Genomic DNA, 25,323 nt, shown 5'->3' with positions numbered 1-25,323 from the left:
GGGTAGTTGCTTCGTTGGTCAGCCCTCCACATTCCCAAGTCATCATATAACTGCATTCAACATAGAGAAAATTATCTTTTAACTATTTCTAGTATTTCCTAACAGTTTAAACAGCCTGCTACTGTGAGCTCCTGAGTACTTTGGAGCACTGCTGCAAGGACTTCAGCTTCTTTCAGTAAAGAGCATAATCACATGCATCAACTTCTTTGATGAGCTGGAACTTGAGGGGATTCAACATCTTCCTGTTTAGGGCCCAATACACTCACACAGACAAAGTGAACCTTCCTCTTATCCTTCCTTTTGAAAGAGGTGGTGTGCATGTGAGGAGAATTTCATGGCTCATTACAATACCCTGTATGCCTGTAATAATACAACTACAATGAAAACTATTTTCTCAGCACAAATCAAGTTAAACATACAGAACATTTTGCTCTGTTGTGAAACCCTTTAGAAAAAACAGTCATAGAATAGAGTATTCTGAGTTGGAAGGATCATAGAATCCGACTCACAGAATCACAGAATATTCTGAATACAATTTCAGGGAGCACCATTTACTTAAAGCTTTTTTTGTAGTAATGAACATTTAAAGTAGCAATTTATAACATTTAGAGGTCTGGAAAAAAGCACTGCCCAGTTTCCTGTTCAGCCCCAGAGCAGTACTGAGGTCAGGACTGAAGGTCCCAGTATTCCCAGAGCAGGAGGCCCTGTGCAAGCATAGTGCCAGGCAATCACAAAGATTGCTCCTAAAATAAAAAGCATGACAAACAGTAAACAGGCTGGAGGCAAACATAATTTTGTATCAGTGTGCCTCCCTAGGGGCTGTGGTCCCCCCCCCCAGCAGTGGCAGTGTCTAATAGCCGGGAACTGGCAATGGCCAGCAGTTCTGCCAGTGCCACGGCCATATGAGTGATACGGCATCTGCCTGAGAAGGCACTTCCATGAGCTAGAAGCAGAGGTTAAAGAAGAATAAATGACTGGTCCTAGGGATATTTTTAAGTGAGTCTTTCACATACCAGGAACTACAGTGTATACTGCTTTAGATTTTTGCATGCTTATCTTCAGTGCCACTGTTAAATGGCAGAGGGCCTGACATTTCAGGGAACTTTTTTTCAGGATAGGACTCTTTGCTTTTAATCTTGGAGTACTTAAGTTGAGTCTACTGTAAAATATAGCTGTTAAATGAAATTGCCTCTTCCATAACTTTTCCAGAGCGATTTAAGTTTTCTCTTATAAAACTGAGGTTATAAATCTATCAGGATGATCGAATTATTTATAGCACTTTGGGACCACAACTTGACTCCATGTTTCGTACATCCATATGGTGACAGTGACTATGATATTTTGAGTTTTGGATAATTTTTATGTGGTAACAGGAAAACCTAAAGCTTCTTTAGCACTAGATTTAGCAAAATTCTTGAAAAAATCATCAGTAAAGTCCATTATACTTTCACCTATCTTCCTACCTTTTCTCTGCTCAACCACTGAATAAATTCTGCAGGCTCTTTCCTAACTTGTTCTGTGTCACTGCAGAGCTTGGAAAATGAACATCTTCTTTCATATACTTTTAGATAAAGCTTTTGCTTAGAATTGTGTGAAGACTCAAAATGCTAAAATGGAATAAAAATAAATTTCTTTTTAGATGGACGATTTTGTACCAATCTTGGCAAATTGCATTCTGTAGGAAGGTAGTAAACAATGGAAGACTTTTTGTTTAAAGATTGTTCGTGTGTTTAAGCATATCTTATAACCCCTTTGAATACATTACTTACATATTATGATGATAATATTTATTCATCATTATTTAATCTCTTATAAAATGTTCAGGAACACACCTTCTTAATCAAGTTCACATATAATTTTAAAATTTCCTTTAATGTTGTTGTCCCAGACAGCAAAGCCAATCCAGGACCATGATGTCAGTAAATGAATTACTACCATAGGAAGTCAGCCAAGCAATCCCCAATATAGTAGGTTATACATTACCAATGCTAGAGCACTAAGCAGTAATTTTCATAGGAGGCTGTCAAAATCAGCCACCACTGTAAGAACATTAACCTTGAATTATACTTTTAATGTTAAGAAATAGGTAGGACTGCATTGCTGAGAAGCAATATCAATGCTTTTTCAGCTGAAAGTATTAATTCTGCCAAAAGTAGTTTTATTTTCTGTCTAGAGTGTTGAAACATCACATGTTGTCTCATACTGGTTTGAAAACTTTGCCTGGGTAGCGCCTCTTGGGATCTACAGATCAGGTGTCTCTTGCCTTGTTCCTCACTGAGTCAAGCTCCCTAGTTAATTTTGTCTCCCATAAGGGCATCCTGATTATGCAGTTCTCATGAAGGATTGTGCTAGTGCTGAATAACTTTCTACTATTGTGTCCAATCCTATTTCAGATCTTTCAAGTTCTGGAACTGTCATCATTCCTCTGTGAGGTCGTTCCAAATCCACTCAAATTTGCTCATCAGTACTGCTGGTTTTTTTTTTTCCTCAGCAGTTGTTTGCCTACTGTGCCCCTTAAATCACTCTTTGGAGCATTATCTACTGCAAGATTTTAATGAGAATAAATTTAAAGCATAATTCTACTTGTCTGTAGTACTGATATGAGATGTAGGCATGGAGAATCTGTGTACCCCAAAGGAAATTTTTCCTTTGCTCTGTGAATCCAGGTACCCACCAATAAAATGGAGATTGTTTTTTTCACTCTCACAAGGAAATAGTGACCCCATTCACCTAAATGTTGGCAGAGTGATTAAATAATGCAGCAGTAGAAGCATGCACAGATTAGTACTGATCAAGTCAGTAGTATGTTTCATCCAAAAGGTGTCAACACATTTAATTTCTCTCTTTTTTTTTCCTCTTCCTTTTTCTGTTCTTTTCAAGATGTTGGAGCATTTTTTGAAGAAGGAATGTGGCTTCGTTACAACTTCCACTCCCCAGGAACTAGCATGAAGGATTTAGTTAGCCGAACACTATTGAGTTCTACAGATCCTGAGATCACAGCACCTGACCTCAACTTGAATAAAGAAGAGCTCAGCTTCAGCTTCAGTACCACCAAGTCCCCTTGTGTCTTATTGTACATCAGCTCCTATACCCAGGACTTCATGGCTGTGCTTGTGAAGCCAGCTGGTAAGCAACTGCTCCAGGCTCTCTCCATTGCACAGTTGATAATACTAAGCTGACATTCAGCTGAAGCTCTGAACAACTTCTCTTCACCCTTGTCATGAAAAAATAAAGCACTTAGAAATCTGAACCTGTATCCTACTTGTACTGGATTTTGCCACAGACCAGCATTGTGATGGGAACAAGTAGGCACCCGAATAGCTGAACTCATGGCAATATCACTAGTGGTCAATGAAAAGGGTCATGTACTGTCCTTCTGAAAATCTGGATACTCACTGCAGTGGCTGAAATATGGATGTAGCATAGCATATAATGTCCTAAATGTTTTGGTGATGGTTGAGGGTTAGATATGGACCATTTGCTGCTACAGTATTAAAACTGTATATAAACTGAATATACTTCAATTCCAAATAGTGCCTTAGAGCCCCATGAAAATCATAATTAGTGTGATTTTACTACTGTTCTCTTTTATGGGATAATATGAGTATTCCACATGCCACTCATATTTTTCCTTTCATGGGGAAGAAAGAAGGTACATGAGAGAAATCCAACATCAGACAACTTAACTATAGTTATAAAGGTCTAGGGCTGCTCTTTTGGGCCAGAATATTTCCATTTTTTGTCTATAATGGGATCTGCCTTTCCCTTTTCAAGCATTCTTCCTTTTAATCAAATATTAAAATGTGTTATGAAGAGCAGACGCTTCACTTTTGTTTAGAAAAGAAAAATCTGTCTGGCAGTCTGTCATGACTATCAATTAATCACTTTTGACTATATTTTTCTAACAATATAACATGACATTTTCATTTCACCATATATTATTAAATTTCCATAAAAGTCCAGACGGTCACCCATCAAAAAGAATTAAATGACAGAGCAAGATAGTCCCTTGTGTAGATTACATGTCAGTGTTAATTTGTTGTAATTTTGCCTTTATTCAATGCATGTCAATGGTTTATTCTTTAGAAAATGTTATGCTTTTTATAATTTCAAAGAATTTTACTGCAGCAAGTATAATCTCAACAATAAAGTGCTGCTCGATGAGCTCAATTTTGTACCAATTGTCCATATTGTTCAAGGCATAGCTCTGATTTGTTTGGTTTGCAGTCTGGAGTGTTTACAAACACTTTGGTTTGGAGGTACTGGTCATTGTCACACTCCTGGGTTATAAACTCGAGGCAGTTTCAGCCCAGTAACTTTATAATCTCAAACACCAGCTCTTCTCTCACTGCAGAGATCAGCTAAGAGAGCAATTAAGTGTGAAATGATAACAACTCTGTGTGAAAATACAGAGGGGAAAATAACTGCTGAATAAAGATCAAAATACCTGAGAGTGCTTTTCACATTTTTCTTTCACTAGGGAATCTGCAGATTCGATACAGCCTTGGAGGCACCAAAGATCCATATAACATTGATATTGACCACAGAAACATGGCTAATGGACAGCCCCACACTGTCAACATCACGCGGAATGGACGGGACATCGTACTGCAGGTAAGTTGCAGGTTGTTTGGTTCCATTACTTGTCATTGGTAGCATTTTGTCTCTTGGTGGTCTCCATTACTCTGAAATTTAGAAAATAAAAAGTACAGTAGTTGGGATTCTACTTGCAGATCACACTCCTAGGAGTTAACAAATGCTATTCTTTCCCTCTGTTGCATCGTCATGTTGTTCTGAATTCCTCATTTTAGTGTGATGACAGCTGGGCTAATACAGGTGTCACTGTAGATGCTGAAGGGCATCAGAAACATCTGGGCTGATAGATAACATGGGACTTAGGACAAACTTGTACCTTTCTGGAGCAGCAGCTGGAAGCCAGGAGGGATATCCTACAGCATCTTAAATGGCAGTGGAGCCTGATGCAACTAAATATCATTCCATAAGTCCTGAGTCTGCAAATGAGAATGTCTTTAAATTTAAATTCACCCTGCAGTCCAGTGAAATTGCAGGAGCTGTTCTGCAAAGATGAGCAGATGCTTAAGTGTTTGTGTGACAGGAATCTGGGATAGAGGGTGTTATTGAAGACACATAGCTCTTGCTTATTTAGGTTTTGGTACACCACAGGTAGAAACTTCATCTCTCCATATCTCAGTTTACAAATCTTTGAGATGGTATAATACTAAATAAATAACTGAGGGGAGCGCTGCAAGAAGCAATCAATGTTTCCAGGCAGCTTCTTCTGTGTGGTCATTACAGAACTCTGTTTTCATTCCCTGCTTGTCACATCCGCAAATATGGAGATTGCAAGTAGTTTTGTTGTCAGGAGAGTCAGGTGGATGGGATAGATTAATCTGGATTTGTTACTCATAAGAAGCAAACCAAAACCAATAACAAATTAAATATAAAAAGGGGAAGTCTCCTTGGGAGCCAAGCCAAAAGTTGAAGAGTAGCCATCACAGTATTATCTACCTGGAGATTAAAATAAATCCCTGACAGTTATTGTTTCAAGGTATGAAAAAGAAACTTTTCAGTTTATTACAGTGTCATTTGACTGAGGTTCTCATACTCAGAATAACACTGAATGCATTGAAATAGAATTGTCACAAAATTATTCACAAAATGTCAAATAACCAAAAAAAAATGTAGGTAATACATCCAAACTCACTTCAGGTTTTTTGAGGTTGGGAGAGGTATATATTGATATATGTGTCTCTTTTGCATGCTATTGCATGTTTTTATTTCACAGCTAAATGGAAGCTAAAGAAGACCTACAATTAGGTTCCCCTCTGGTGTTAAATGTTTCTATTTCCAGGAAGTATGGTATGTTTCCTATGGAGTCACAGCTGTCTGATTCAGGCAGCTGTAAAACGAAATAAATTATTTTTTGAAGGGATCAGATGAGGTACCTTGTCCAGTTAGAAAATACGTACACAGTTAAATGTGCCGGCCTTGAATCAACTCACCTACATTTGGTTCCCAACAATTTTTTTTCCCAGTGTTTTGTGAGACAATTATCTATCTAGGGCTTTGAAGAGTCAGAAACATTTTGGTTAGTCTTGCTGTGCTGAGGTAAACATTTTGTAATCTATTTAGTGTGCATAAAACACAGCTTATTTATGTAAACAGAAAGCAGATACATTTGAGGCTTATTAAATGAGATGATCTGCGTGATGCACGTGCAAGAATAGGGGAAGAAGCAACCCATACAAAGCAAATCCAGAAATCCTACCACTACTGTGTCCTGAAAGAGAAAATTTCTGTCAAATTTTGTTTATTCTTCATAAGTTAATTTTATTACTTATCAGGTTACATTCTTTAAAGGAGAGAATTTATGTGAACAGGAATGGATCTGTCAAATAGATTGTTCACTTGAAAATGAGACCTGTTTTTAGATAGAAACTCTTCATGGTGTCTAAAAATACAAAAGATATAAATAGAGTTTTTCTCAGTATCCGGAGGACAAATCATAAAGTATGAGTTTTCTCTTGCAGATCTGAGCAAGAAACATTTGAGCAGACTTTTATTTCCTGCTAAATCCTTCTCCAACCTGATGAGCAGCTGGTTTGCTTGTTTTCAAAGAAGACAGCTTGCTTGCCAGGTGCTGTTGCTCACACTTCCACATCTCTACATGGCATAAAAGTGTCACAAGGAGGATTTATTTCTCATCAAAGCTTCAATTCAAGAGCACTCAGTATTTCTGAGATCTTAACAATGAGTTCATACTTAGAATACCTGTCTTTCTAACTTACTGTAATAACCCTGTAGTGCCAGAGAGATTTAAAAAATCTGAAGACAGGCAATAAATTGCTACCATATGAACTGTGTGAACCAGAGTTGTACCGTGATTCTTAGGAGTTTCATTTACGTATGAATACAGAAAAAGACTCAGTAATGAACTCTATGAGACCTCATCTGATACTGGCAGACAGGAGACCAGTGATTACTTAGATAAAATCATAATTTGACTTGGGCTTTGAAATCAACATATCCACAATATTGTATGTCCATAAGATCACGAACAAGTACAACAATATTTACTGTGAATGGTTTTTATTATCGTTACATCCCTAACATACCATGACAGTCAGGACTAAAGATAGTAGCAAAAACAATGTCAAATGGCTTTTATATTTCAATTTTATACATTCACTGACTATAGACAAATCAATAATTAGTCCTACATTAAATAACAAGTTCTCATTTATGATGATATTATGATAAGATTAAGGATATACATCTGATTTAGGTGTCAGGAAAACCAAATTATGTAAATTCAGGGACAAAGATATGCTTATTTTCTGTTGTTTCCATGAGGTGGACAAAATCAGTATTTGCTATTAACAATTCCTATCCCTCGCCTTTAGTAAAATACCAGATACTTGTAACTATGGCACACCTCTGAGACTGCATTAGTTCACCTGTGGCAAGAAAAAGCCCAGACTGACAGATGGGGAATGCATTATTCCAGTAAATTACATTTCAGGGACTGAGCTTTAGGTTATGGAGGGCAAGTTTTACTTTGTTTGACTTCATTAAAAGGTTTCATGCTTCAGCAGGGTATTTTCCATATCATAAAAACCAGATCACTCTTTAGCAAGTATTCATGGGTGATTAACACTATTCACACACCAGTAAAATCTTCTTTTAAGAAAGCCAAGGACAAAGGCTCCCTAGCAGAAGTTCTGATCCAAAGCCCATTGAAGTAATTGAAAGGCCTTCCATTGACTCCAGCGGGCTTTAAATTGTACCTTAAAGAACTGTGATAGTTGCATCCCTAGTGCAAGGTTCATACCTTCTGCTTCTGTGCACATCCCCAAGGCAAAATCAGAGTGGAATATGGATCAGAGAGTTTTCTGTTCTGTTGCACACAGCTAGATCAGCCTGTTAGAAAACAAACAAACAAACAAAAAAAAACCACAACTCCCCCACCCCCCCAAAAAACCCGTATACAATGTCCTTTAATTTTCAGTGGAATAAAGCTCATAGTCAACAGAGAGACTGGGCCTCTCACCTTCCGCACTTTTACATTCTCAGCACGTCTCCAGTTCTCCATCCCTGCTTTAAAGTAATTTCTAGTAATGAGTTATGAATCACAGTTTATAATGCCTTCTTTTTTCCTAAAAAGGATTATATCTGAGTAACCTCTTCAGGACTCTAGTGTCCCAAACCCATCCATACACTTTCAGGGCAACTATCGCAGCCATTGCACATCTGCTCATAAGACCACACAGAAGGACAGCTGACAGTTCTCTCTTTCAGGCTTGGACAATATGTCCAACTGTGGCAAAGAAGCTACACACAAGAATGTTCCTTGCTGACTCTACTCAAAGTGAGCTGAATTATGAGGCTTTATGGAAATCTTGATCTGAACTCAACTGTTCATAAGGTTGCGAATAATCTAGAAAATGTATTTGCACAGATCTCCATTTGCAGCTTCAACAGAGGCAAGCAGCAGAAACCCATCTTTGTGAAAAATGATTAATGAAATATTTGACCCGTACCCAAAGGAAATCAAGAATAAACAGAATTTTTGTAAGTCCTTTCTCTCATTTCCGTTTTGAACTCTGCACAACTTGAAAAGAGGTACCAATTGCAAACTCCTAGATACTTCAAAAATGTAAATCATACAAAGTTAATTCAAAACTAATCTGAAGTAGAAAATAAAATGGTAAACATAATAGCTATAAAATAAAATGAGTGAAGTGGAGCAAAGCAGTCTGCATATAATCCCCGTCTTAAATGCAATGAATATATCAAAGATTTTTATAATTGTAGATTAAATGTTGGTCTCATTAAAGAGAGTGGGGACTTTCTTATAGACTTCAGTGAGGCTATAATTTCATCTCCTATCATTATTGGTGCTGTAGAATCATGCCTAACTATCATGATTCCTATATTTTGAAGCCCCAACAGAATATGAGCACTGTTTGAGCTCTTGCTTAACTGAGACCATAAAAAATCACCAAATTATTTTCTGCAGCGAACCCAAAAAGTAATCATAGCAGTATAACACATTTTATCTAGCTTTAAAGACTTCAAATGATAGAAAATTTACCATATCCTTTGGCCACGGGTTCCAGTGGCACTTAAGCCAGTGCTTAAGTGCCTTTCCTTTAAATAATTTACACCTAATTTACAGTTTGAATTCTGCAGACTTCAACATTTAATGTTGAAGTCTATGCTTGATAGATGAAAGAAGTGTTTAGTGTCAGGTGTCACTCCCCTTCACATTTTGTTAGAGATGCTGATTAAAATATCTTTTCATCTTGTCTGCAAGAAGCTAAATAAATTGAACTATTTTAGTATACCATCAGATGTGTATAGTTTTTGAGCCATAAAACAATTTTTTAACTCTTCTCTGAAAATTCCCCCTTTGAGTCACATTCTGAAAACATTTACCCTTGGTAATGGTTGTTATGCCAAAATTATGTAGAAATACCATCTTTATTTATTTCCTTCATTTTCTGGGAAAGCTGCTGCCTCATCATTCTTTGGGCAGTGCTGTAAATTGTCTAGGCACCTGATTAATTTGAAGACTGGTTTAACCCACATTTCATTGGTAGGGAATGGGTAAGTTCCGTTCATGATTTGGAAGGAAGCAGTCAGACAGTATTTACAAATTCCACAGCAGCTGTCATTAATAAAACATGTTTTAAATATCCAGGACCTTAACCACAGGTAAAACATGTAAACCGTAGTTAATATCAATGCAACAGTAACCTTCTGCTTTTTTTCTCGTAATGAAGTAATTCAATAATATTAAAAGCATAATTAATGAATTTCCAAGCAGCTTTTTCTTTAAAGAAAAAAAAAATCATTTGTTCTATTAATAGTAAAGCTCTTCCTGCTGAAATGAATTATTTAAAATCCCTAGAGGTACATCTTTCCGCTATGTATTGCCATCCTGTAGCAGCAATGTATTACTCAAAATACTCATGTAAGGGAAAGACAAGCTCAGACCACTTTCTAGAGTAGAACCATACATTAGATCTGCATGTTTAATGCATTAGCACTCAGTTTCCCCACAAATGCTAAGCTCTTTTCTCAATCAGAAGTCACAAGAAAGTGGGTTTTACTCAGGTTTGAAAACATAGGGTTTTTTCACAAATAGGTGACAAAGAATAAAAAGCTATCAATATGAGAGCCTTTGAAAATAAAATAAACCTTATAATGATATAGTATATAGTTCCATACCCCTAAGCAACATCCGTTTTCTAATATATAAGGAGTTACAGGTTTTAAACCTTCACTGAGTTTACTCAACTTCTTTATTTTACAGTGCAACTTACAATCTTTCAGGTAAACAGAGCAGCTATGGGTAGACAGGAAGCTCATAAATAAATACTTCCCTTTTGTGCCCATTAGAGTTGGTTAGTGACATCTGCCAAGATAAGTCAGCACATCCCCATTGAGTCTCAGCTAGCTAAAAGTCAGACAAAATATTTTCATAAAGAGAAGTCCTTTCACTCACCAATAAATGAGGGGATGTAATATCCTCACCCTGAAGATCAGGACATGGAGTTAGATCTTTCTCTTACTGGCAAGTATACAGTGGGAAAAACATGATCCATAGAGCCCCATCTGGGGATAACATCTTTCCCTGTGGCTCCATGATTGTAAAACCTGGACTACTGCCTTTGCTGTAGTTGCTGCAGAGGGGCAGGGGCAAATGCTGAAGTATATATCTTTACAGAGGTTTTACCCTCTCTGCATCAGTTGAGATAGTTTCAAACTTGGAGGCCTTTGGGGAAAATATTCATCTTTACTTTCTGCTCTGTAAAACCCCTCCATAGGAGAGGAACTCTTCAACATCCTTCTCATATCTTTTTAGCAAAACACGTGTTGCTGGATTCAGAGGCATGTTTTAGCTTTTTTGTCCCAAACTTTGTCCATGTCTAGGACTCATATCATGATAAGACCCAGAAGTGAAATGTCTTTCTCACCCTACCCCCCACTTTCCTTGGAAATAAAGCTAAGGCCATTCAGGTCACAAGGGACTATGGTGCAGTCTGATAGTTCCTGAGTCTGCTTTTCAGAGCAGAGCAAGGGTCTGCAGAGCATATCAGCAGATTTATCCACCTCACAAATGTGTTACTTATATTGGCTTACGTTGAAACTATTTCCTTCTTCTATAGTGTCTTTCCAGTGATGAATGCATGTGTCTTCCTTAGCCTGTGGGATTGCTGTTTGATATAATTTTTATTGGAATTAAAGAAACAAAGAGAGAACAAAAGAACCATTAGGTATTTCCAAAGTCTAAGATGAAGCTAAAAAAGTCAAAACCTAACATGAAATAGGTGTTTTCCATTATATGGCAGCACACACTGGACAAATTAATGTCCTGTGAAAGTCATCTTTAGGTACCTGAGATAGATCTCTTTAATTTTAATAACTTGGCATTATATGACTTGCTATTGCTTCTGTTAACATTTATTGTAATTCATTTATTAAAGAGAGCAATAAAAAGTCAACAGATATGTGAAAGAAGTATCAAAGAATTGTTTCAGTCGAAGGCAGTCAGACTAAATAGTGTCCTTTTCCTTATCAGTGCTTCTGTTACATTTTGAGTTATGTATCTACATTTCCATTTATATTTTATACAAATTTTTGTATTTTTTAGAGAAAGTTAAATTATCCCTGTCATTATTTAGCAGAGCAACAGCAGCTTTCAGGTATATATACAAGCTTACTGTACAGAAAGAATTGAAGTTTTGAAACAGGAAAAAAAAACCACATTTTTTTGTCTGTGTCTTATGTTGATCACAGTTTCATTCCCCCCCCCCCCAAAAAAAAAGGAGACTTTATCATAAAATGGTGAAGTTGACCTTTATTTAAAGAAGAAAAACCTGCAACAGGCTAAATCAATGCATTAAACCAACAAAACAGATTTTGAGTGGTTCCTAAAACAATATTGACTATACCTCTACAGATATTTCATCTGAAGAGCTCAAAGCACAATGCAAACCTTTAGTTTTACCTTACATTACGCTGGTGAGGTATGTGCCTCCTTCTGTGTTCCACATGAGCAGTGAGGTTGCAGGTCTGTGAGAGTCTAAGGCAGTAAAAAATTCTGGGTTTATGGTCCTGCCTATTTCTCTGGATCCACTGTTCACTGTGGCTCGTGTGTCCCTGCTCCAGCTCTGATTTGATCCACAGTAACCTGGGTCAAGGACCTAACCTGGCAGAAAAAGATCAGCAGAGCACTAGTGCCACACTAAGGAAGGAGCTGAATTGCAGTAAGAGTAGCCATGATCAGCCTAAGGAATTACACAATTGCCAGTCAAATCTGCTCCTTTTCTTTTGTGCTGAAAAAATAAACAAATAAATATAATCACATTAATAAAAATATTGAAATGTTGTTTGTGAGGTTTTTTCCTAACCTTTTAGCAGGGGAATAATCATCTCCATCTCACCAATAAAAAGCTGTAATATCTCCTATTTGATTTTCATAATCAACTTTCATGCTTTCTCCTGCTTTGTTATCCTATTTGGGTACTTGGGAGGAGCTCCATCTAATCATTTGCCTTGTTATTATTTTCTTGGGGTCTCATGCTTAGTCTATGCGTGCATAGACTATGTTTTTGCATATATTTAACTCAAATATAACTCTATGCATTACTATAGAAATTAGCACAAAAAGCCTTTGTCCAGGACTCGAGAAGCTTTTTCAAACAAGTGATAAATCATCATAATAATGCAGAAGAGAAATACCAACACTGATCATGATGATAACATATCCTTTTCTTTATCCTGCTATTACTGAAGTCAATAGTAAAGCTGTATTTACTTCAGATGGTGTGAGATTAAGCCTTACAGCATATTATTCCATTTGATTTTGACAATATGTTTTTATAAAATATCTTCAGCATAAAGAAAACCCTTAACTTTATAGCAGTGCACACACACAGACTTAGATTGAAAACGATACAGATGTAAATATATACACAGGATGAATATAATGTATGCATATGTGTATATTTTTTTTTTCCAAGACTCCTAAGGTGATGTAGGCTTTATGTTTGCCCTTAGATTGATATGTCTGTTAATCTCAGAACTCCCATCAAGGTTAGTTTTATTATCTAAGTGAACAGTAATTTAAAAGAAATAGCATTTTGTTGAACTTCTGCTTAAATCCAAGCAACTTCAGATAAAGCAGTCTGCCTTGGTGTGATGTGACTTGAGAACTGAAAATGCAAGTTCCTCAGAAACTGCCACCCACTTTCATCTGCGTAACACTCAAAGCCACACTGTGTGTTTATATTAAGCTCAAAAGAAATTAATTAGTTTTTAAAGAAAAGTAGCTGTAATGAAAAATCTTAAATATAATTTTAAAACTGTAATTTAATACAAATTCATGACATCAACGTCTGCGTATGCAGAGGTTCTATTTAATTTTCATTAAATAATGTAATAACTTTTTTCAAATATCATTTGACACTAGTAATTCCTTTTTTATTATGTGTCTTATATTAAAATGATAGGCTAGTATTTCATGCTAAGACTACAGGCTGGTCTGTTCCAGCTGCTTACACTGGAGCACCCACTGGATGGCAGTCACATACAACTTTGGAAACAATTCAGCATAGTACTTTAACTCACAGACCTGTAAAGAAACCCTAGGTTCAGTGCCTCCAGGGAAAAAAATTCTTTTATTAGATAATACTAGTTTAGTACAAAGACAAGCAATAAAATGAGAGGACAGAAATTTCACTATTTCCTGACTGTTGTCTTGTGGTGCACCATTTCATTCCAGGTGCCAGGATTAGAGAAGGGTGTAGCTCAAAGCTGGTTGTGGAAAGCAATACAGATATCCTCCTGGGACAAGAGGGAAAAGAAATGCCGGAGCTGACAGTGGAGCAAAACCTGGTTCTATCACTAATCACAAATGCTTGCCCCAGAAAATCAGTATAAACAGTTTTTAAATAGAGATTTATTTTAACCAGGAATCAAAACAACCTAAAACTTCAGTCATTAAACCCTGAAAATAGTCCACAGCTGAACCCATTTTGAAATCTTTCCTTGACTTCAATGAGATCTGGAAAATATATGTGAGTGGATAGATTCAATTATTCACTCACTACAAGAGATCAGTTTAAACGAATAAACCTTTGCAGTAAACTGGCTGTACCTGCTAGAGCCGACAATGTAACACAGCATTAGTCTCCTTGTTGCAGTCCCTGATTCCCACATGTGGCAGGATCTTTTGCCTCTGCACCATGATGGAATGCTCTGCTATGGTGAAGTCCCAAGGGGAAATGAGGTCACTGGAAGAACTTTTTTTTTTTATTTCAGTCTGGCCGATATTACTGCTGACTAACCTGTTCTAAGATGAGGAAAATTAGGCCTTTCCACATCCTGAATGCTAACTGAAGACAAAGTGAATTTCATTACACCACAGCTGGCAGGCTTTGATATTCTATAATTGTCCATGTGAATGCTCACACAGGTTCATCATTTAAATTGACTTTTCGTTTTGATGTATGTCCTGCAGACACAATTAGCCTACTCAGGTAGAGGCAGTCTGTACAGTAGGCAGGGATGATTTTTTATTACTTGTTCCTAATAGTTTCTCTAATGGAGTAACACTTGGACCATAGCTACAGATTTTGGATACCCATAATACACTGGTAAGTTAAATCATAGATTGATAATTATTATTATAATTTATTCTTATTTTATCAGAATTATGATCATCTGATCAACACCACTGCTCAGATTCCAACTCAGAATAAAAAGAAATATTTAAACATTGCTCCAGGTTGATTTTGAAAAAGGAAGAACCTAAATGTTGATGATGCTGATAAATACCAATGTATGCGGTAGTACAGCAGATTATTTTATAAGAGTTACTTCGGCTTATTTTAAGTCAGATTTATAAGAGGAAAACCTAGGAGATTAATCCTGTGTATGTACCAGAAATAATTCCACCCCATGCAAAGAAATTACATGAGGTTAACCTCTTGGCATATGAGAGGATGGACAGTCAGGGTTTTATGGATAAGTGTTCACCAGTCTTTTCCTAATACAGCTTTCTAAAGCCTACGCCTTTCATTTAATAACCCTTAAGGTAAATACCATGACAGATATGAGCCATTTCTATTTGTTTTATGAAATAAGAAGGGAATATTTTTTTTACCTGATGTGCATGCAGTTCCCATTGACAGTTGGTCTGACGCTTGTAATGTTGGATGCTGGAACACATATTTCCCTTCCACCAGGGAAGCCAATAGCAAGCACTTGACTGGAGTCTGTACTTAGTGGAATCAACTATGGTTAAGGTTGAGATCTATTTTGTATTTTAACTCTTTGTATTCGCTTGGCTACCCCATTTAAAAAACAGCTCTCTTCAATTTGAATTTATATAACTCTAACTTCAGATAAAACATGTATTTGTGCTCTTTATTAAAAATAGTAGGAAAACTGTTGAAGATGCTCTGAACAAATGGAAACTTCTTAGTTTCTGAGTAAGAATATGGAACGATGTTTTTGTACATATTTAACCCAAAATAATCAGTATGAATACTAGTTTGATCAATTAGAAGTCACTTATGGTCATGAAAACTTGATAGATCTCATGATCTTCAGAGACTATTTTTCCTTTCTGTCTACTATATGTATACACCTCTCTTGTAATTTTATGGGGCATTACAAGAAACAGAGGACCCCTCTTCTCCAATTATTATAGGGTTTTGAGATTATTGCCTCTGCTGACTCATGACCCTGGGAGGCTTTCCAAGTACCTGAGCTCACAGTATTCCAGGATAGCATGGAATTCAGCCCTTCCTTCATTTCTCTGCTGCCATTCATTTACTTTTAGCCTCCGAATTGAACATTTGCAGTACCATTAAAGAAAAACAATCCGCAATAATAACATTTTTAAATTAGAAATATGACAAAAAAATATGTGAAAATATTGTATGTCCTTTACTGTTACCATTTCTCCAGAATTACTACTTGCAATCTATTGTACCCTCCAAAGTCTTAAATCACATTTATGAGTTTCTATCCTGTTTTGTGACAAGGTAAGGCCAGAATAAGATAAACTATTGTTGTTATGTCCTATTTAAGCCTGTGTAATAAACACATAAACCTGAGAAAATAAATAACAACAGCAAAGATAAAAATTCACCCCAATTACCTTTATGAAATACGAACACCAAAACTCTATTAATCTATATTAAACTATCTTAATAACACTATTACTAAGCATAGGCAATTCATTTTATTACTCTCTTTCTTCACATTTTTCTGTTAAATAGCTAAAAACTAGGGGGAAATAATTCTAATGTAATGTGATTGTTGTGTCATATCAGGGACCATATGCATTTCTTATAGATTAAACTATTTAGCTAAGATGATTACTCTTGAATTTATTTTTTGTGTTTCAGTAGGTGTCATAACCATCAAATAGCACAATATTTTCAACAAGAAAATAACAAACGTGAAGTGCAAAAAGCATGTCTTATTAATTTATGACTTTTCTGAAAGAAAAGGAGAATGCCTAACACTTGAATTAGTCTTGAATTCCCAGCTATGTAAATCTGGAATTAGCAGTAACATAGGTCCCAAATGGAAATCTGTTTCTAGAGAAATAGTAATTTGTTTTATTGTTGATGCTGTTGTTATTTTTAGCAATTATATTGAAGCACGCAAGCAAAACTGGTGAGATTCTACATCAATCAGAATAAAAAAAAAATCCAATACAGGTATTCTCTAGGCCTTGGGAACTGTGGAGATGGCAGATATGGAAGAAAGGGTATTTACTGTTGGGTTTACTTTATCAAAATGAAAGCAGAGTGTATCAGAGAGAGGTGTAAGTGACAGCATAAACTCCATAAGGTAGACCTAATTCAGTAGCACTGTAATAAGCAGATCAGTTCAAAATACTCATAATTTTTTTTCTCTTTCTCCAGCTTGATCACTATCCTCCAACAAGTTACAGCCTGCCAGCTGCATCTGACATTCAGTTCAATTCCCCAAAGGCACTGTTCCTAGGAAAAGTTATAGGTAAGATTTCGTTTTATACCTGAGACAGTGATGTGTGTCCAGTAGGACAATTGCTGGACATGTCATTCATGACCAGAAAGTGGTTATATTGGAGTCATACCTAAAGCAGGGGTTGTGTTCACCTGATAACATAGGCTGATGAGCACACAAATAAGTGATTGTCTGCCATGCATTGAAAAAAAAATATGGGCAAAGAGACACTTGCAACACCATATTTGTGAAGTTTCATTACCCTCTCAGTGTTAGGTGGAGGCAATACAAGGAAATTATTGAGACCGTTGCTTCTACAAGGAGATACTGAAGTTATTTGGAATATTATCGTTCCCTGTGAAGTTACAATGTGCCTTGTATAATGCCTTTATCCATGCAGACAGCTTTCTTATCCCGGTGCACCCTCCTGTGGCATAACTGTTGCTCAGCACTCTAGCAAAACTGCCACTCTCTCACAGTAAGGCCCACCAGTGAAGTCCTTTGGAAGTCTCTGACACCTACAGCAACACTCATCTGGATATTTTCTATCCCTTTTATGGACCTCATGGTTATTTCCCAGTGCAGCAGCTTCCTGGCCAGCTCCCCAGATGAACTCAAGAGGCAATATAGATGCATCTTAAACTGACTTGGACTCATTTTTAGGCCATGCTACATGCCATTGCTTAATTTTTCTGCTACTGACATCTTACATGAATTTCAAGGGTTACTCATGTCAAGAATCAATTATTCCCAACATTTGCAATTTGTAAGGAGGGCTTATTCCCCCTTTGCTGAGATAAAGGGGTGTTAATGTTGTTTCTTCTAAGCACTTTTGTACAGAGTGGTTGCTTAAACTTCAGTGAGGGTTTAATCCAGAAAACTGTAAATTTTTCTTTGTTTAGTGATGTAAGATATTAATCTGTGAATCCCATGCACTGATTTTTGAAGTGGAAAAGTATTTGACCACATAGCTAATGTGCCTTTTTGAAGATACACTTTTCCATTTTGTTTTGTTTTTAAAATTTAACATGTTGAACTTCTGTGAAAGAGGAAATGAAAATCCTTCAAAATGTTTGGTCAGTAAGAGAGTCATGAACTATTTTCTGGTACTCTCCAAGTCAGTTCTGTTGATATCACAAAAGATGAGGCAGTCTGGCTTTGGTCAATATCTGGAAACAGGGTGCATTCCCACCTCATCGCAGTTAATTAGAGCAGTTGGACTGGAGCTGACTGTCTGACTCAGCCAGGCTCATGGCGTCTTCATACATTAATTCAAAGTGAGGAGACAGAAGACTTCAGGCAGAGCCTTCAGAAGCTGAAATAACTCTGCAGGAAAGGAATGGGATTCCTGGCATTGAATACTTAATTTTCCTAATAGCATGGGATTATATTAGCACTTTGCAAATATGATTCTCTTGCTTTTTCCTCTCTGCTTATGTTACTGTCTTTGCAAATAAGACAAAAGAACAATAAGCAAAAGAACATATCAGTACCAAAGTTAGAAAGAAACACACAAAAAATCCTTTTATTCTTTCTGCCAAAGAAAAATTGAACTTCTCTGCAGAGAGATGGATTTCCTAATGTAAAAGTGTTGTGTAACTGACCATGTCTACTGCGCAACTCTCAGAGTGATGCTAAATGAGGGAAGAGCACAGCTAACACGGTTACCCAAGTGCAGCAGTTTGAAGGGCAAAGTAGACATAGAATTCTGTATCTTTAAAGCTTCTAATTGTCCCATCATACCGACTAGGCATGTTTTAGTGGCCCAGAGGGAGTAAAACCAACAGAAGATCTGGATACATAGATCAAATTACAATTTGTACCCACCTGCAATTACATTCTCTAAATGGGCAATATGGGAGTAGCCTTCCATTTCACTGCTAGTCTGGCATCAGTTGCATTCACTTCCTGTTGTTCCCATACTATGCAATTCTCATTTGTCATCAAAAATGAATGCAAGGCCCTATTTTTTAAGACAGATGGGTTTTCGAAAAACACTCTGGAAGAATCTTACTAAGAAACTGATCTTCCATCTGTCTTATTTCCATTTTTATTAGTGTTATTTGCATAGGAGCAGCTTCTTCTGCCACAGATGTTCTTGCTGTGATAGATAGTTTATTTGCTGCCCATCAGAAATGATCTCTTGTACAACACCTACCCCAATGCAACATCACTTTCTGCTGTTGCAGAGGTTGAGGTGTTTTCTGCTTTCTTGAAATAATTTCCAAAAAATACAGTTGTTTGCTGGCTTGGAGAACACTGATATAAATTAATTTTAACCTTTTGGGAAACCGGAGATAAAGGCACTTAGTATATAATTCTTATTCAGGTAATGTATTATGATTTGAGGAGTGAAATAAAGCTGAAAGAGACAACAAAGGAAAAATCTTGGTTTACGTGCATGTGTAGTAACAAAAATAATAGCACTAGAGAAATGCAGCATTTTATAAAAATGAATGAAAGGTAATGGTAATGTTTCAAGGAAGTTCTTTAATCTGTTATTTAGATACACTTAGGCTTTAATGGCTGATACAGACAAGGCAAGAGGGGAAAGCTGGCTACCTGGATGACCAGCTGGAAAGAAAAAAACCCAAAAATTAGACAACATGACAGAAATCTACATTTTCATTTAGGCCAGAACTTGCAGCTCATTACTACGGTAGAAGAGAGAAGAGGCTTGACTTTTCCATTAAGTGTAGCGGGTTTGGACACAATACTCAGGTTTGTCTTCACATCCTTTTTGGAGACCTACACCTGTACTGTCATAGTCTGTACTTTATTACTAAAAGTGGAGTATTTCTTTGGTTGTAATATGCATTCATAAAGAATTAACTATGCATAATTAAACACTACTTTTGTAAAAGTATTATTCTGGTGAACAGAAATAATTTGAGAGTTTCTTAATAGGATATATGATTGACCACAGAAACACCAAGATCAGCCATGAGTTGCTCTTGAGAAAGTGTCAGGGAGGTAAAGGAAATGTGCTTCTTGTCTGTTTTTCATCTCCAGCAACCGCTCCAAATTAAATTATATCTTTTCAGAAATACCTAAATATCCACTTGGAAACAATTGACATAATACAAGTCATCTATAACACAGGTTATCAATTTCAGAACTGACAGCTGTACCTCCAGCTAATCTCTGTAGGCTCCGTTTACATCTCTGCCTCAAGCTAGTGGTCTTCAGGTACTTCCAGTTAGAGTAGCCAAAAGGGACCTTTCAGGTCTCCCTTCCTTCTTACAAAGCAGCTGCCATCACTCTACAGCTAAAGAGAGATCCTAGAAATCAACCCCAGGGGCCTGGATTCTTTTCTTAAAAGGCAGTTTCCTTGATAAATAGTGGTAGAAAGTCCATTTCTGGATGTGGGTTTTTTTCCTGGTGTTAATGTAAGGATGTTTTATTGTTCCCTGACTGGAGTTTCTTTGTTTCTTTACTGGGATATGTGGTGAAGATATAATTGGTCAGGAGACATTTCCCTGGATTCATTGTGACATTCACCACCTTGCACTGATGGAAGGTAACACCATCTTACATCTAGCCAAGTAATTAGTTTCAAATGTGCAAAGGAGAGAACATAGAAATACTGCACAAAAAGTAGGAGATAAATTACATTGCTCGCATGGTAAAGTATAGAAATGAAAACTCCTTTTTTTTTTTTAATGGAATCTCTCCACAAATAGCAACTGAATAGTAGGAGGCAAAAGTTCAAAATCTTTTGAATTTCCAGCAGGGAAAATGGCAATTATTCCAAGAGGTAATAATTCTTTACTCCTAGATAAGATACTTTCTTTTCTGTAGAACAAGCCTGGTAGTTTGATGCTTCAACACTTGGAGCTGAATAACAGCAGTGACCTACAAATTCACATATTCATCTCAGTAATTCATCCTACCAAAGCCATCACACACTTTCAAAACCAGCTTCAGTGTTCATCTTTACACACAACTCCAGAGTTTTATCACTTAGAGGGTTTGTTTCACGCTGATGAATGAACATTTCATCTCTTTGAGAACATTAACCGTCATTGAAAAGGGGGCTTTGATAGCCTTTATAAAAAAATTCTGTAAAGGACATAGTCATAATTGGTGCTCAGTTTGAGTATGCTGCTAGACATTGACATCATCTGATGGGAAATTAATGCTAATCAAATAAAACATTGAACCAAAATATCAGTTTAGAATTAGATCTCTGATACTGTAAGGTATTTTCCTCAGCTCTCAAATTTGGATCCTAGAAAACAGTGCAGAGCTGTAAATAGATCATGAATAACCTAAAAGTATTCTTCTCCTGCACATCTTTGACATGCATCTACTACTACTTCATGATCATAATGAGGTTAACACTTCATTATATATGTTAGCAGTGTGGCAGTCAGAGCTCCAGAACTTGAGCTCTGCTGCTCTCCTTCATCTTACAGTGTAGGCAGACAGTCTGAGAGAAGGGTAGCCTAGCCTACTTTCACTGATAATGAGCAGAAAATAGCTAGCATGCAGAAAATTCTTCCACTAACTTACTTCAAAGTAAATGCCTGCTGCTTCATTTCTGAGCACCAGTATTAACATTCAGTACTGTAATCTCAGTGAGAATACATATTGTCAAATTACGAGCCCTCCTCCTACAGTAGAAAGCAGTTGAATATTAAAAATGTGCTTTCCCCTCCATGAGTCACATATGAGTTCTCACACAAAAATATAACATCTGGACAATTTTCCTTATCCTGCTGCTCCTATATAATACTATCAGCCTGGTTGAAACAGCTCTGGGATTTAATATTGTCTGTCTCTCTGGTCTCAGATCTGTCTATCTGTCAGTAGCTCACTCTTTGAAGTGTTTCAGGTAAAGGTGGAAATGTTCCAAAGTTCTTCTAGTTAAAAACCAACCAAATAAAAAGTAATTTTTTTCTTTTGTTTCAGACCTTTGGTTTTTTATCTGTCTGGTTTCTCTGAGAAATCCTACCTACAAGCCCCATTCAGAAAGCACCATTTCCCGTCTACAAGTCTCCCATCCAAGGGACATGTTAAACACTTTGAATTCCCAGAACTTCTGAGGCAGAAATGAGAGTAGCCCAAGTGAATTTTATCTTTTGTTTGAGAACTGGAGAAGAGAAACCAAGAATATCCATTGATGCCATTTGCCTCTCAGCATACATGCTGCATCTTCTTTCCATTTTTCAGAATATTGTGGGATTCAGCTGCTGCAGCATTGTCCAGCTGGCAGCTCCAGAGAGGCTCCAGACAAGCTGGACTAAATTAGATGCTATGGTAATCACAATTGTCATAAGTATAGCCAGCTCTGCTCTTCCAAAAATTAGACGGAGTCATTTCCTCGCACTGACTTTTCACTCTCAGCTTTCAGGTGATTCTTCCTCCCTCAGGCCCTATCTCATACTTTTTACTGGCAACTGCCTTTTCATTTCCTGTTGCACTATTCTGTGTGAGAAGACTTCACTGATTACTAGTCTTCAAATCTTCTGTGGGCAGTCAACAACTCCAGAAGGTCAACCACCTTTTTTTTACTTATGGTCTTCTAGCATGCATACCAGCCCGTAACAGGATGCAGGAGTCTCCTAAATTCCTAAATTAATAAGTTCTTTCCCTTGTGCTTTAATATCACAAAATTGTTTCATATAAATTGTTCTACAGGATCTTGCAGAGAAAATTATCCCATTCCTTTAGAGTTCCTTCCAAAGTATGCATCTATTGACTCTGGGGGGAAAAAAAAAAAAAAGAAAAAAAGAAAACAAAAAAAAAAAAAGAGATTGTAAGAACATTTAATTTAGTTAGTGGCATTCTGAAACGATTATTTGCACAAGTCTTATCTGACATTTAAAACCATGTGATAACACTATTTAAAAGTAATGGAATAAATTGAAAACTTAAACTTCAGTAATTAGAGACCTTTTCCTAACTTCTGTATTTTGTTGAGGTGACATCTTAATTATACGATTTTTCCCTACCACAGAAAGACAGGAACTATATCACCTGTACAGTGCAATATCTAATAGTAATTTATTTCAAATGCAACTGCTTTAAAGGGTCAAAGAGAGGAACTGAACAGGATGAGGATATCAATAAAACTTGCTGTTGGCCCCATAAAATTATAATGGCATAGATAGCAAAATCGAAGGGCCCAGAGCACCTTCAAGGCTTGTAAAATATAAAAAAAAAAAAAAAAAAAAAAAAAAGTTGAAAGTAGAGCACCTTATAATTTTCCTCCAAGTATATTTGAAGGAAAAATAAAAAAATTAGAAGTCCCCTAAGATAACAGACAGAATTGACAAAAAATTGCCTTTATTAAGCCATGGCACAAGTCTTAAAATGTTACATTATTTTACCTAATTTGGTCAACTTCTGCCCATGGCTCTAGATATAAAACATTCACAAATAATGTGAATATGCACTAATTTTTAGATCAGAAATAGCTACAGAAACATCATTCTGGCCAGATTGTTTGGGCTGAGGGTGCAGGTTGTTTACATACTATTCCTTGTCAGGACAGGTAGAGAAATTATGGCCTCTTATGCCAGAAGTACCAGAGGTGTCCTAGAGCCTGGAGAAAGTTTGCTCAGATTTCTAGAGAATCTGGGAAGAGCAAGGGATGTGAGATCTTCTGTAGTATGAACTAGACAGGAATTTCATGGTATGTGCTACCATGCCAGAAATAATAAACATCTAAAAGGAATGTAGGACCATGGATACAATCAAAGTGCTGCCCTAATGCACCTTTGCACACTGGGACTCAGAGCTGCCTTAGGTCTGGACAGGTTTCATTCTCTCAGAGAAGCCTGGGCCTGTCCATGAGGTTTTAAGCTGTCCAGATTTTTAGGATGAAATATATCTCAGCTGAAAGGCTCAACATAATCTTTGCACAACTAAAAACTGCTTTGATCCATAGACTTAAGTAGACCTTATATACATACTACTTATGTAAAGTAAGTCTATATTGCAATGCTGCTGTTTGCAGAAGAAAAAGTAACCTGTTCTGCAAAAATATATTCAAGACATGGTAAAATACACATGTTCCTCAAACATATGAAAAATGTGAAGATAAGATAGTCTTTTTGTAGAACCTTTTATAGAACTATAAATTCATAGGCTAAATTATTCATGGTGAATAATTTGCTTAACTCCCACTATCATAAAAAAAAAAAAATTCTGCTTCGCCAGACCTTTGACTGTAGGCTACTTTGCAGCACCAAAACCTAACTGCTGACTTATTTCCAAGTGTTTCTGCCCAGCAAATTTTAAAGTTATATATCCACTTTTTAAATAAGCCCTTTCTGAAAGATATAGTAATATATTCTCCATCTGCATATTTCAGGGAACAGTTAAACACTATTAGTTGTCATGAACATGTGAAGGAACTCATTCAAAAGATTGATTGTGTGATTTCCAATGGCTTCAGCTACATTCGTGCTGTAGATAACAACAAGAAGTTGTATCAGTGACCTCTCTTAAAATTTGCCCTAGCAATAGAGCCAATATCACTCGGCATAAAGTGGTTGTCCCTGGTTATTTGCATGGTATTACTGTGTGCTTAGAATGAAGACACAGAGAAGCAGTCACCCCAAACCCAGCACTGCTGCTTGCTGCGACTCAGGCAGTCACCAGTAATAAGTTACAAACATACACTCTATTTAGATTTTTGCATCACCTGTGTTTTATATATGGTGAAACATATTTCAGCTGAGTTTCAGACTGACACAGTTTCAAGCTGAAGCATGTCAGTCAATCAGCAAAGAGGGGAAGAAAGAATCTTGCCCCTTGTTGAATGAGAGAAGTTTTATATCTAAGGAAATGAAACAAATTGTTTTCATTTAGTAATTCAGATTGTTTTCTGGATCAGATATAATAGAAGACATTTTGGAGGTAAAGATGGAAAACTATCTGAACTCTCACAAGTTTTCAGTGGGGACATCTACTATAACAGCTAAAATTTTTCACCAAGACACAGGGTCTGAAAAGGCATGTATGGTCAAAGATGGTGCTGATTCTCTGAAGGAAAGTATTTTCGTGGTGTGCTATGTGATGTAGGTTTTGAAATTGTTCCGTCATGTCTTTTTTTCTTTTTCTTTATTTGGTCTTAAAATGTGGCACCTTATTTAAATGGTTTTTAAAAATTTTAGAAGTTTCAAGGCTGTTTTATAGTACTATAGATAGGATAGGATAGGATAGGATAGGATAGGATAGGATAGGATAGGATAGGATAGTGTAGTACAGTACTAGGGACAGCATGGTTTTTAAAGAGCTTCCTGAACAGTGACAGTCGATATCACTAATGGCTCC

At 36.7% G+C, this 25,323-nt stretch overlaps 1 protein-coding gene across 3 annotated transcripts in view; it reads left to right on the top strand.

The window, feature by feature from the left end:
- The window catches only part of CNTNAP2 (contactin associated protein like 2), a 1,017,942-nt gene that overhangs the window by 942,495 nt on the left and 50,124 nt on the right, over window positions 1–25,323 (top strand). For all 3 annotated transcript variants that reach the window (XM_027655885.1, XM_027655886.1, XM_027655887.1), the window contains 3 exons: window positions 2,881–3,126; window positions 4,481–4,614; window positions 16,974–17,067. In XM_027655885.1, coding sequence (XP_027511686.1) covers window positions 2,881–3,126; window positions 4,481–4,614; window positions 16,974–17,067 — 474 coding nt within the window. The remainder of the gene's footprint in view (window positions 1–2,880; window positions 3,127–4,480; window positions 4,615–16,973; window positions 17,068–25,323) is intronic.

The sequence above is a fragment of the Corapipo altera genome, unplaced genomic scaffold, assembly GCF_003945725.1.
Source record: "Corapipo altera isolate COAL_440 unplaced genomic scaffold, ASM394572v1 59, whole genome shotgun sequence".
NCBI classification, from domain to species: Eukaryota; Metazoa; Chordata; class Aves; order Passeriformes; family Pipridae; genus Corapipo; species Corapipo altera.
Note: the sequence above shows the minus strand (reverse complement) of the source record. Positions and strands in the feature narration are given on the sequence as shown.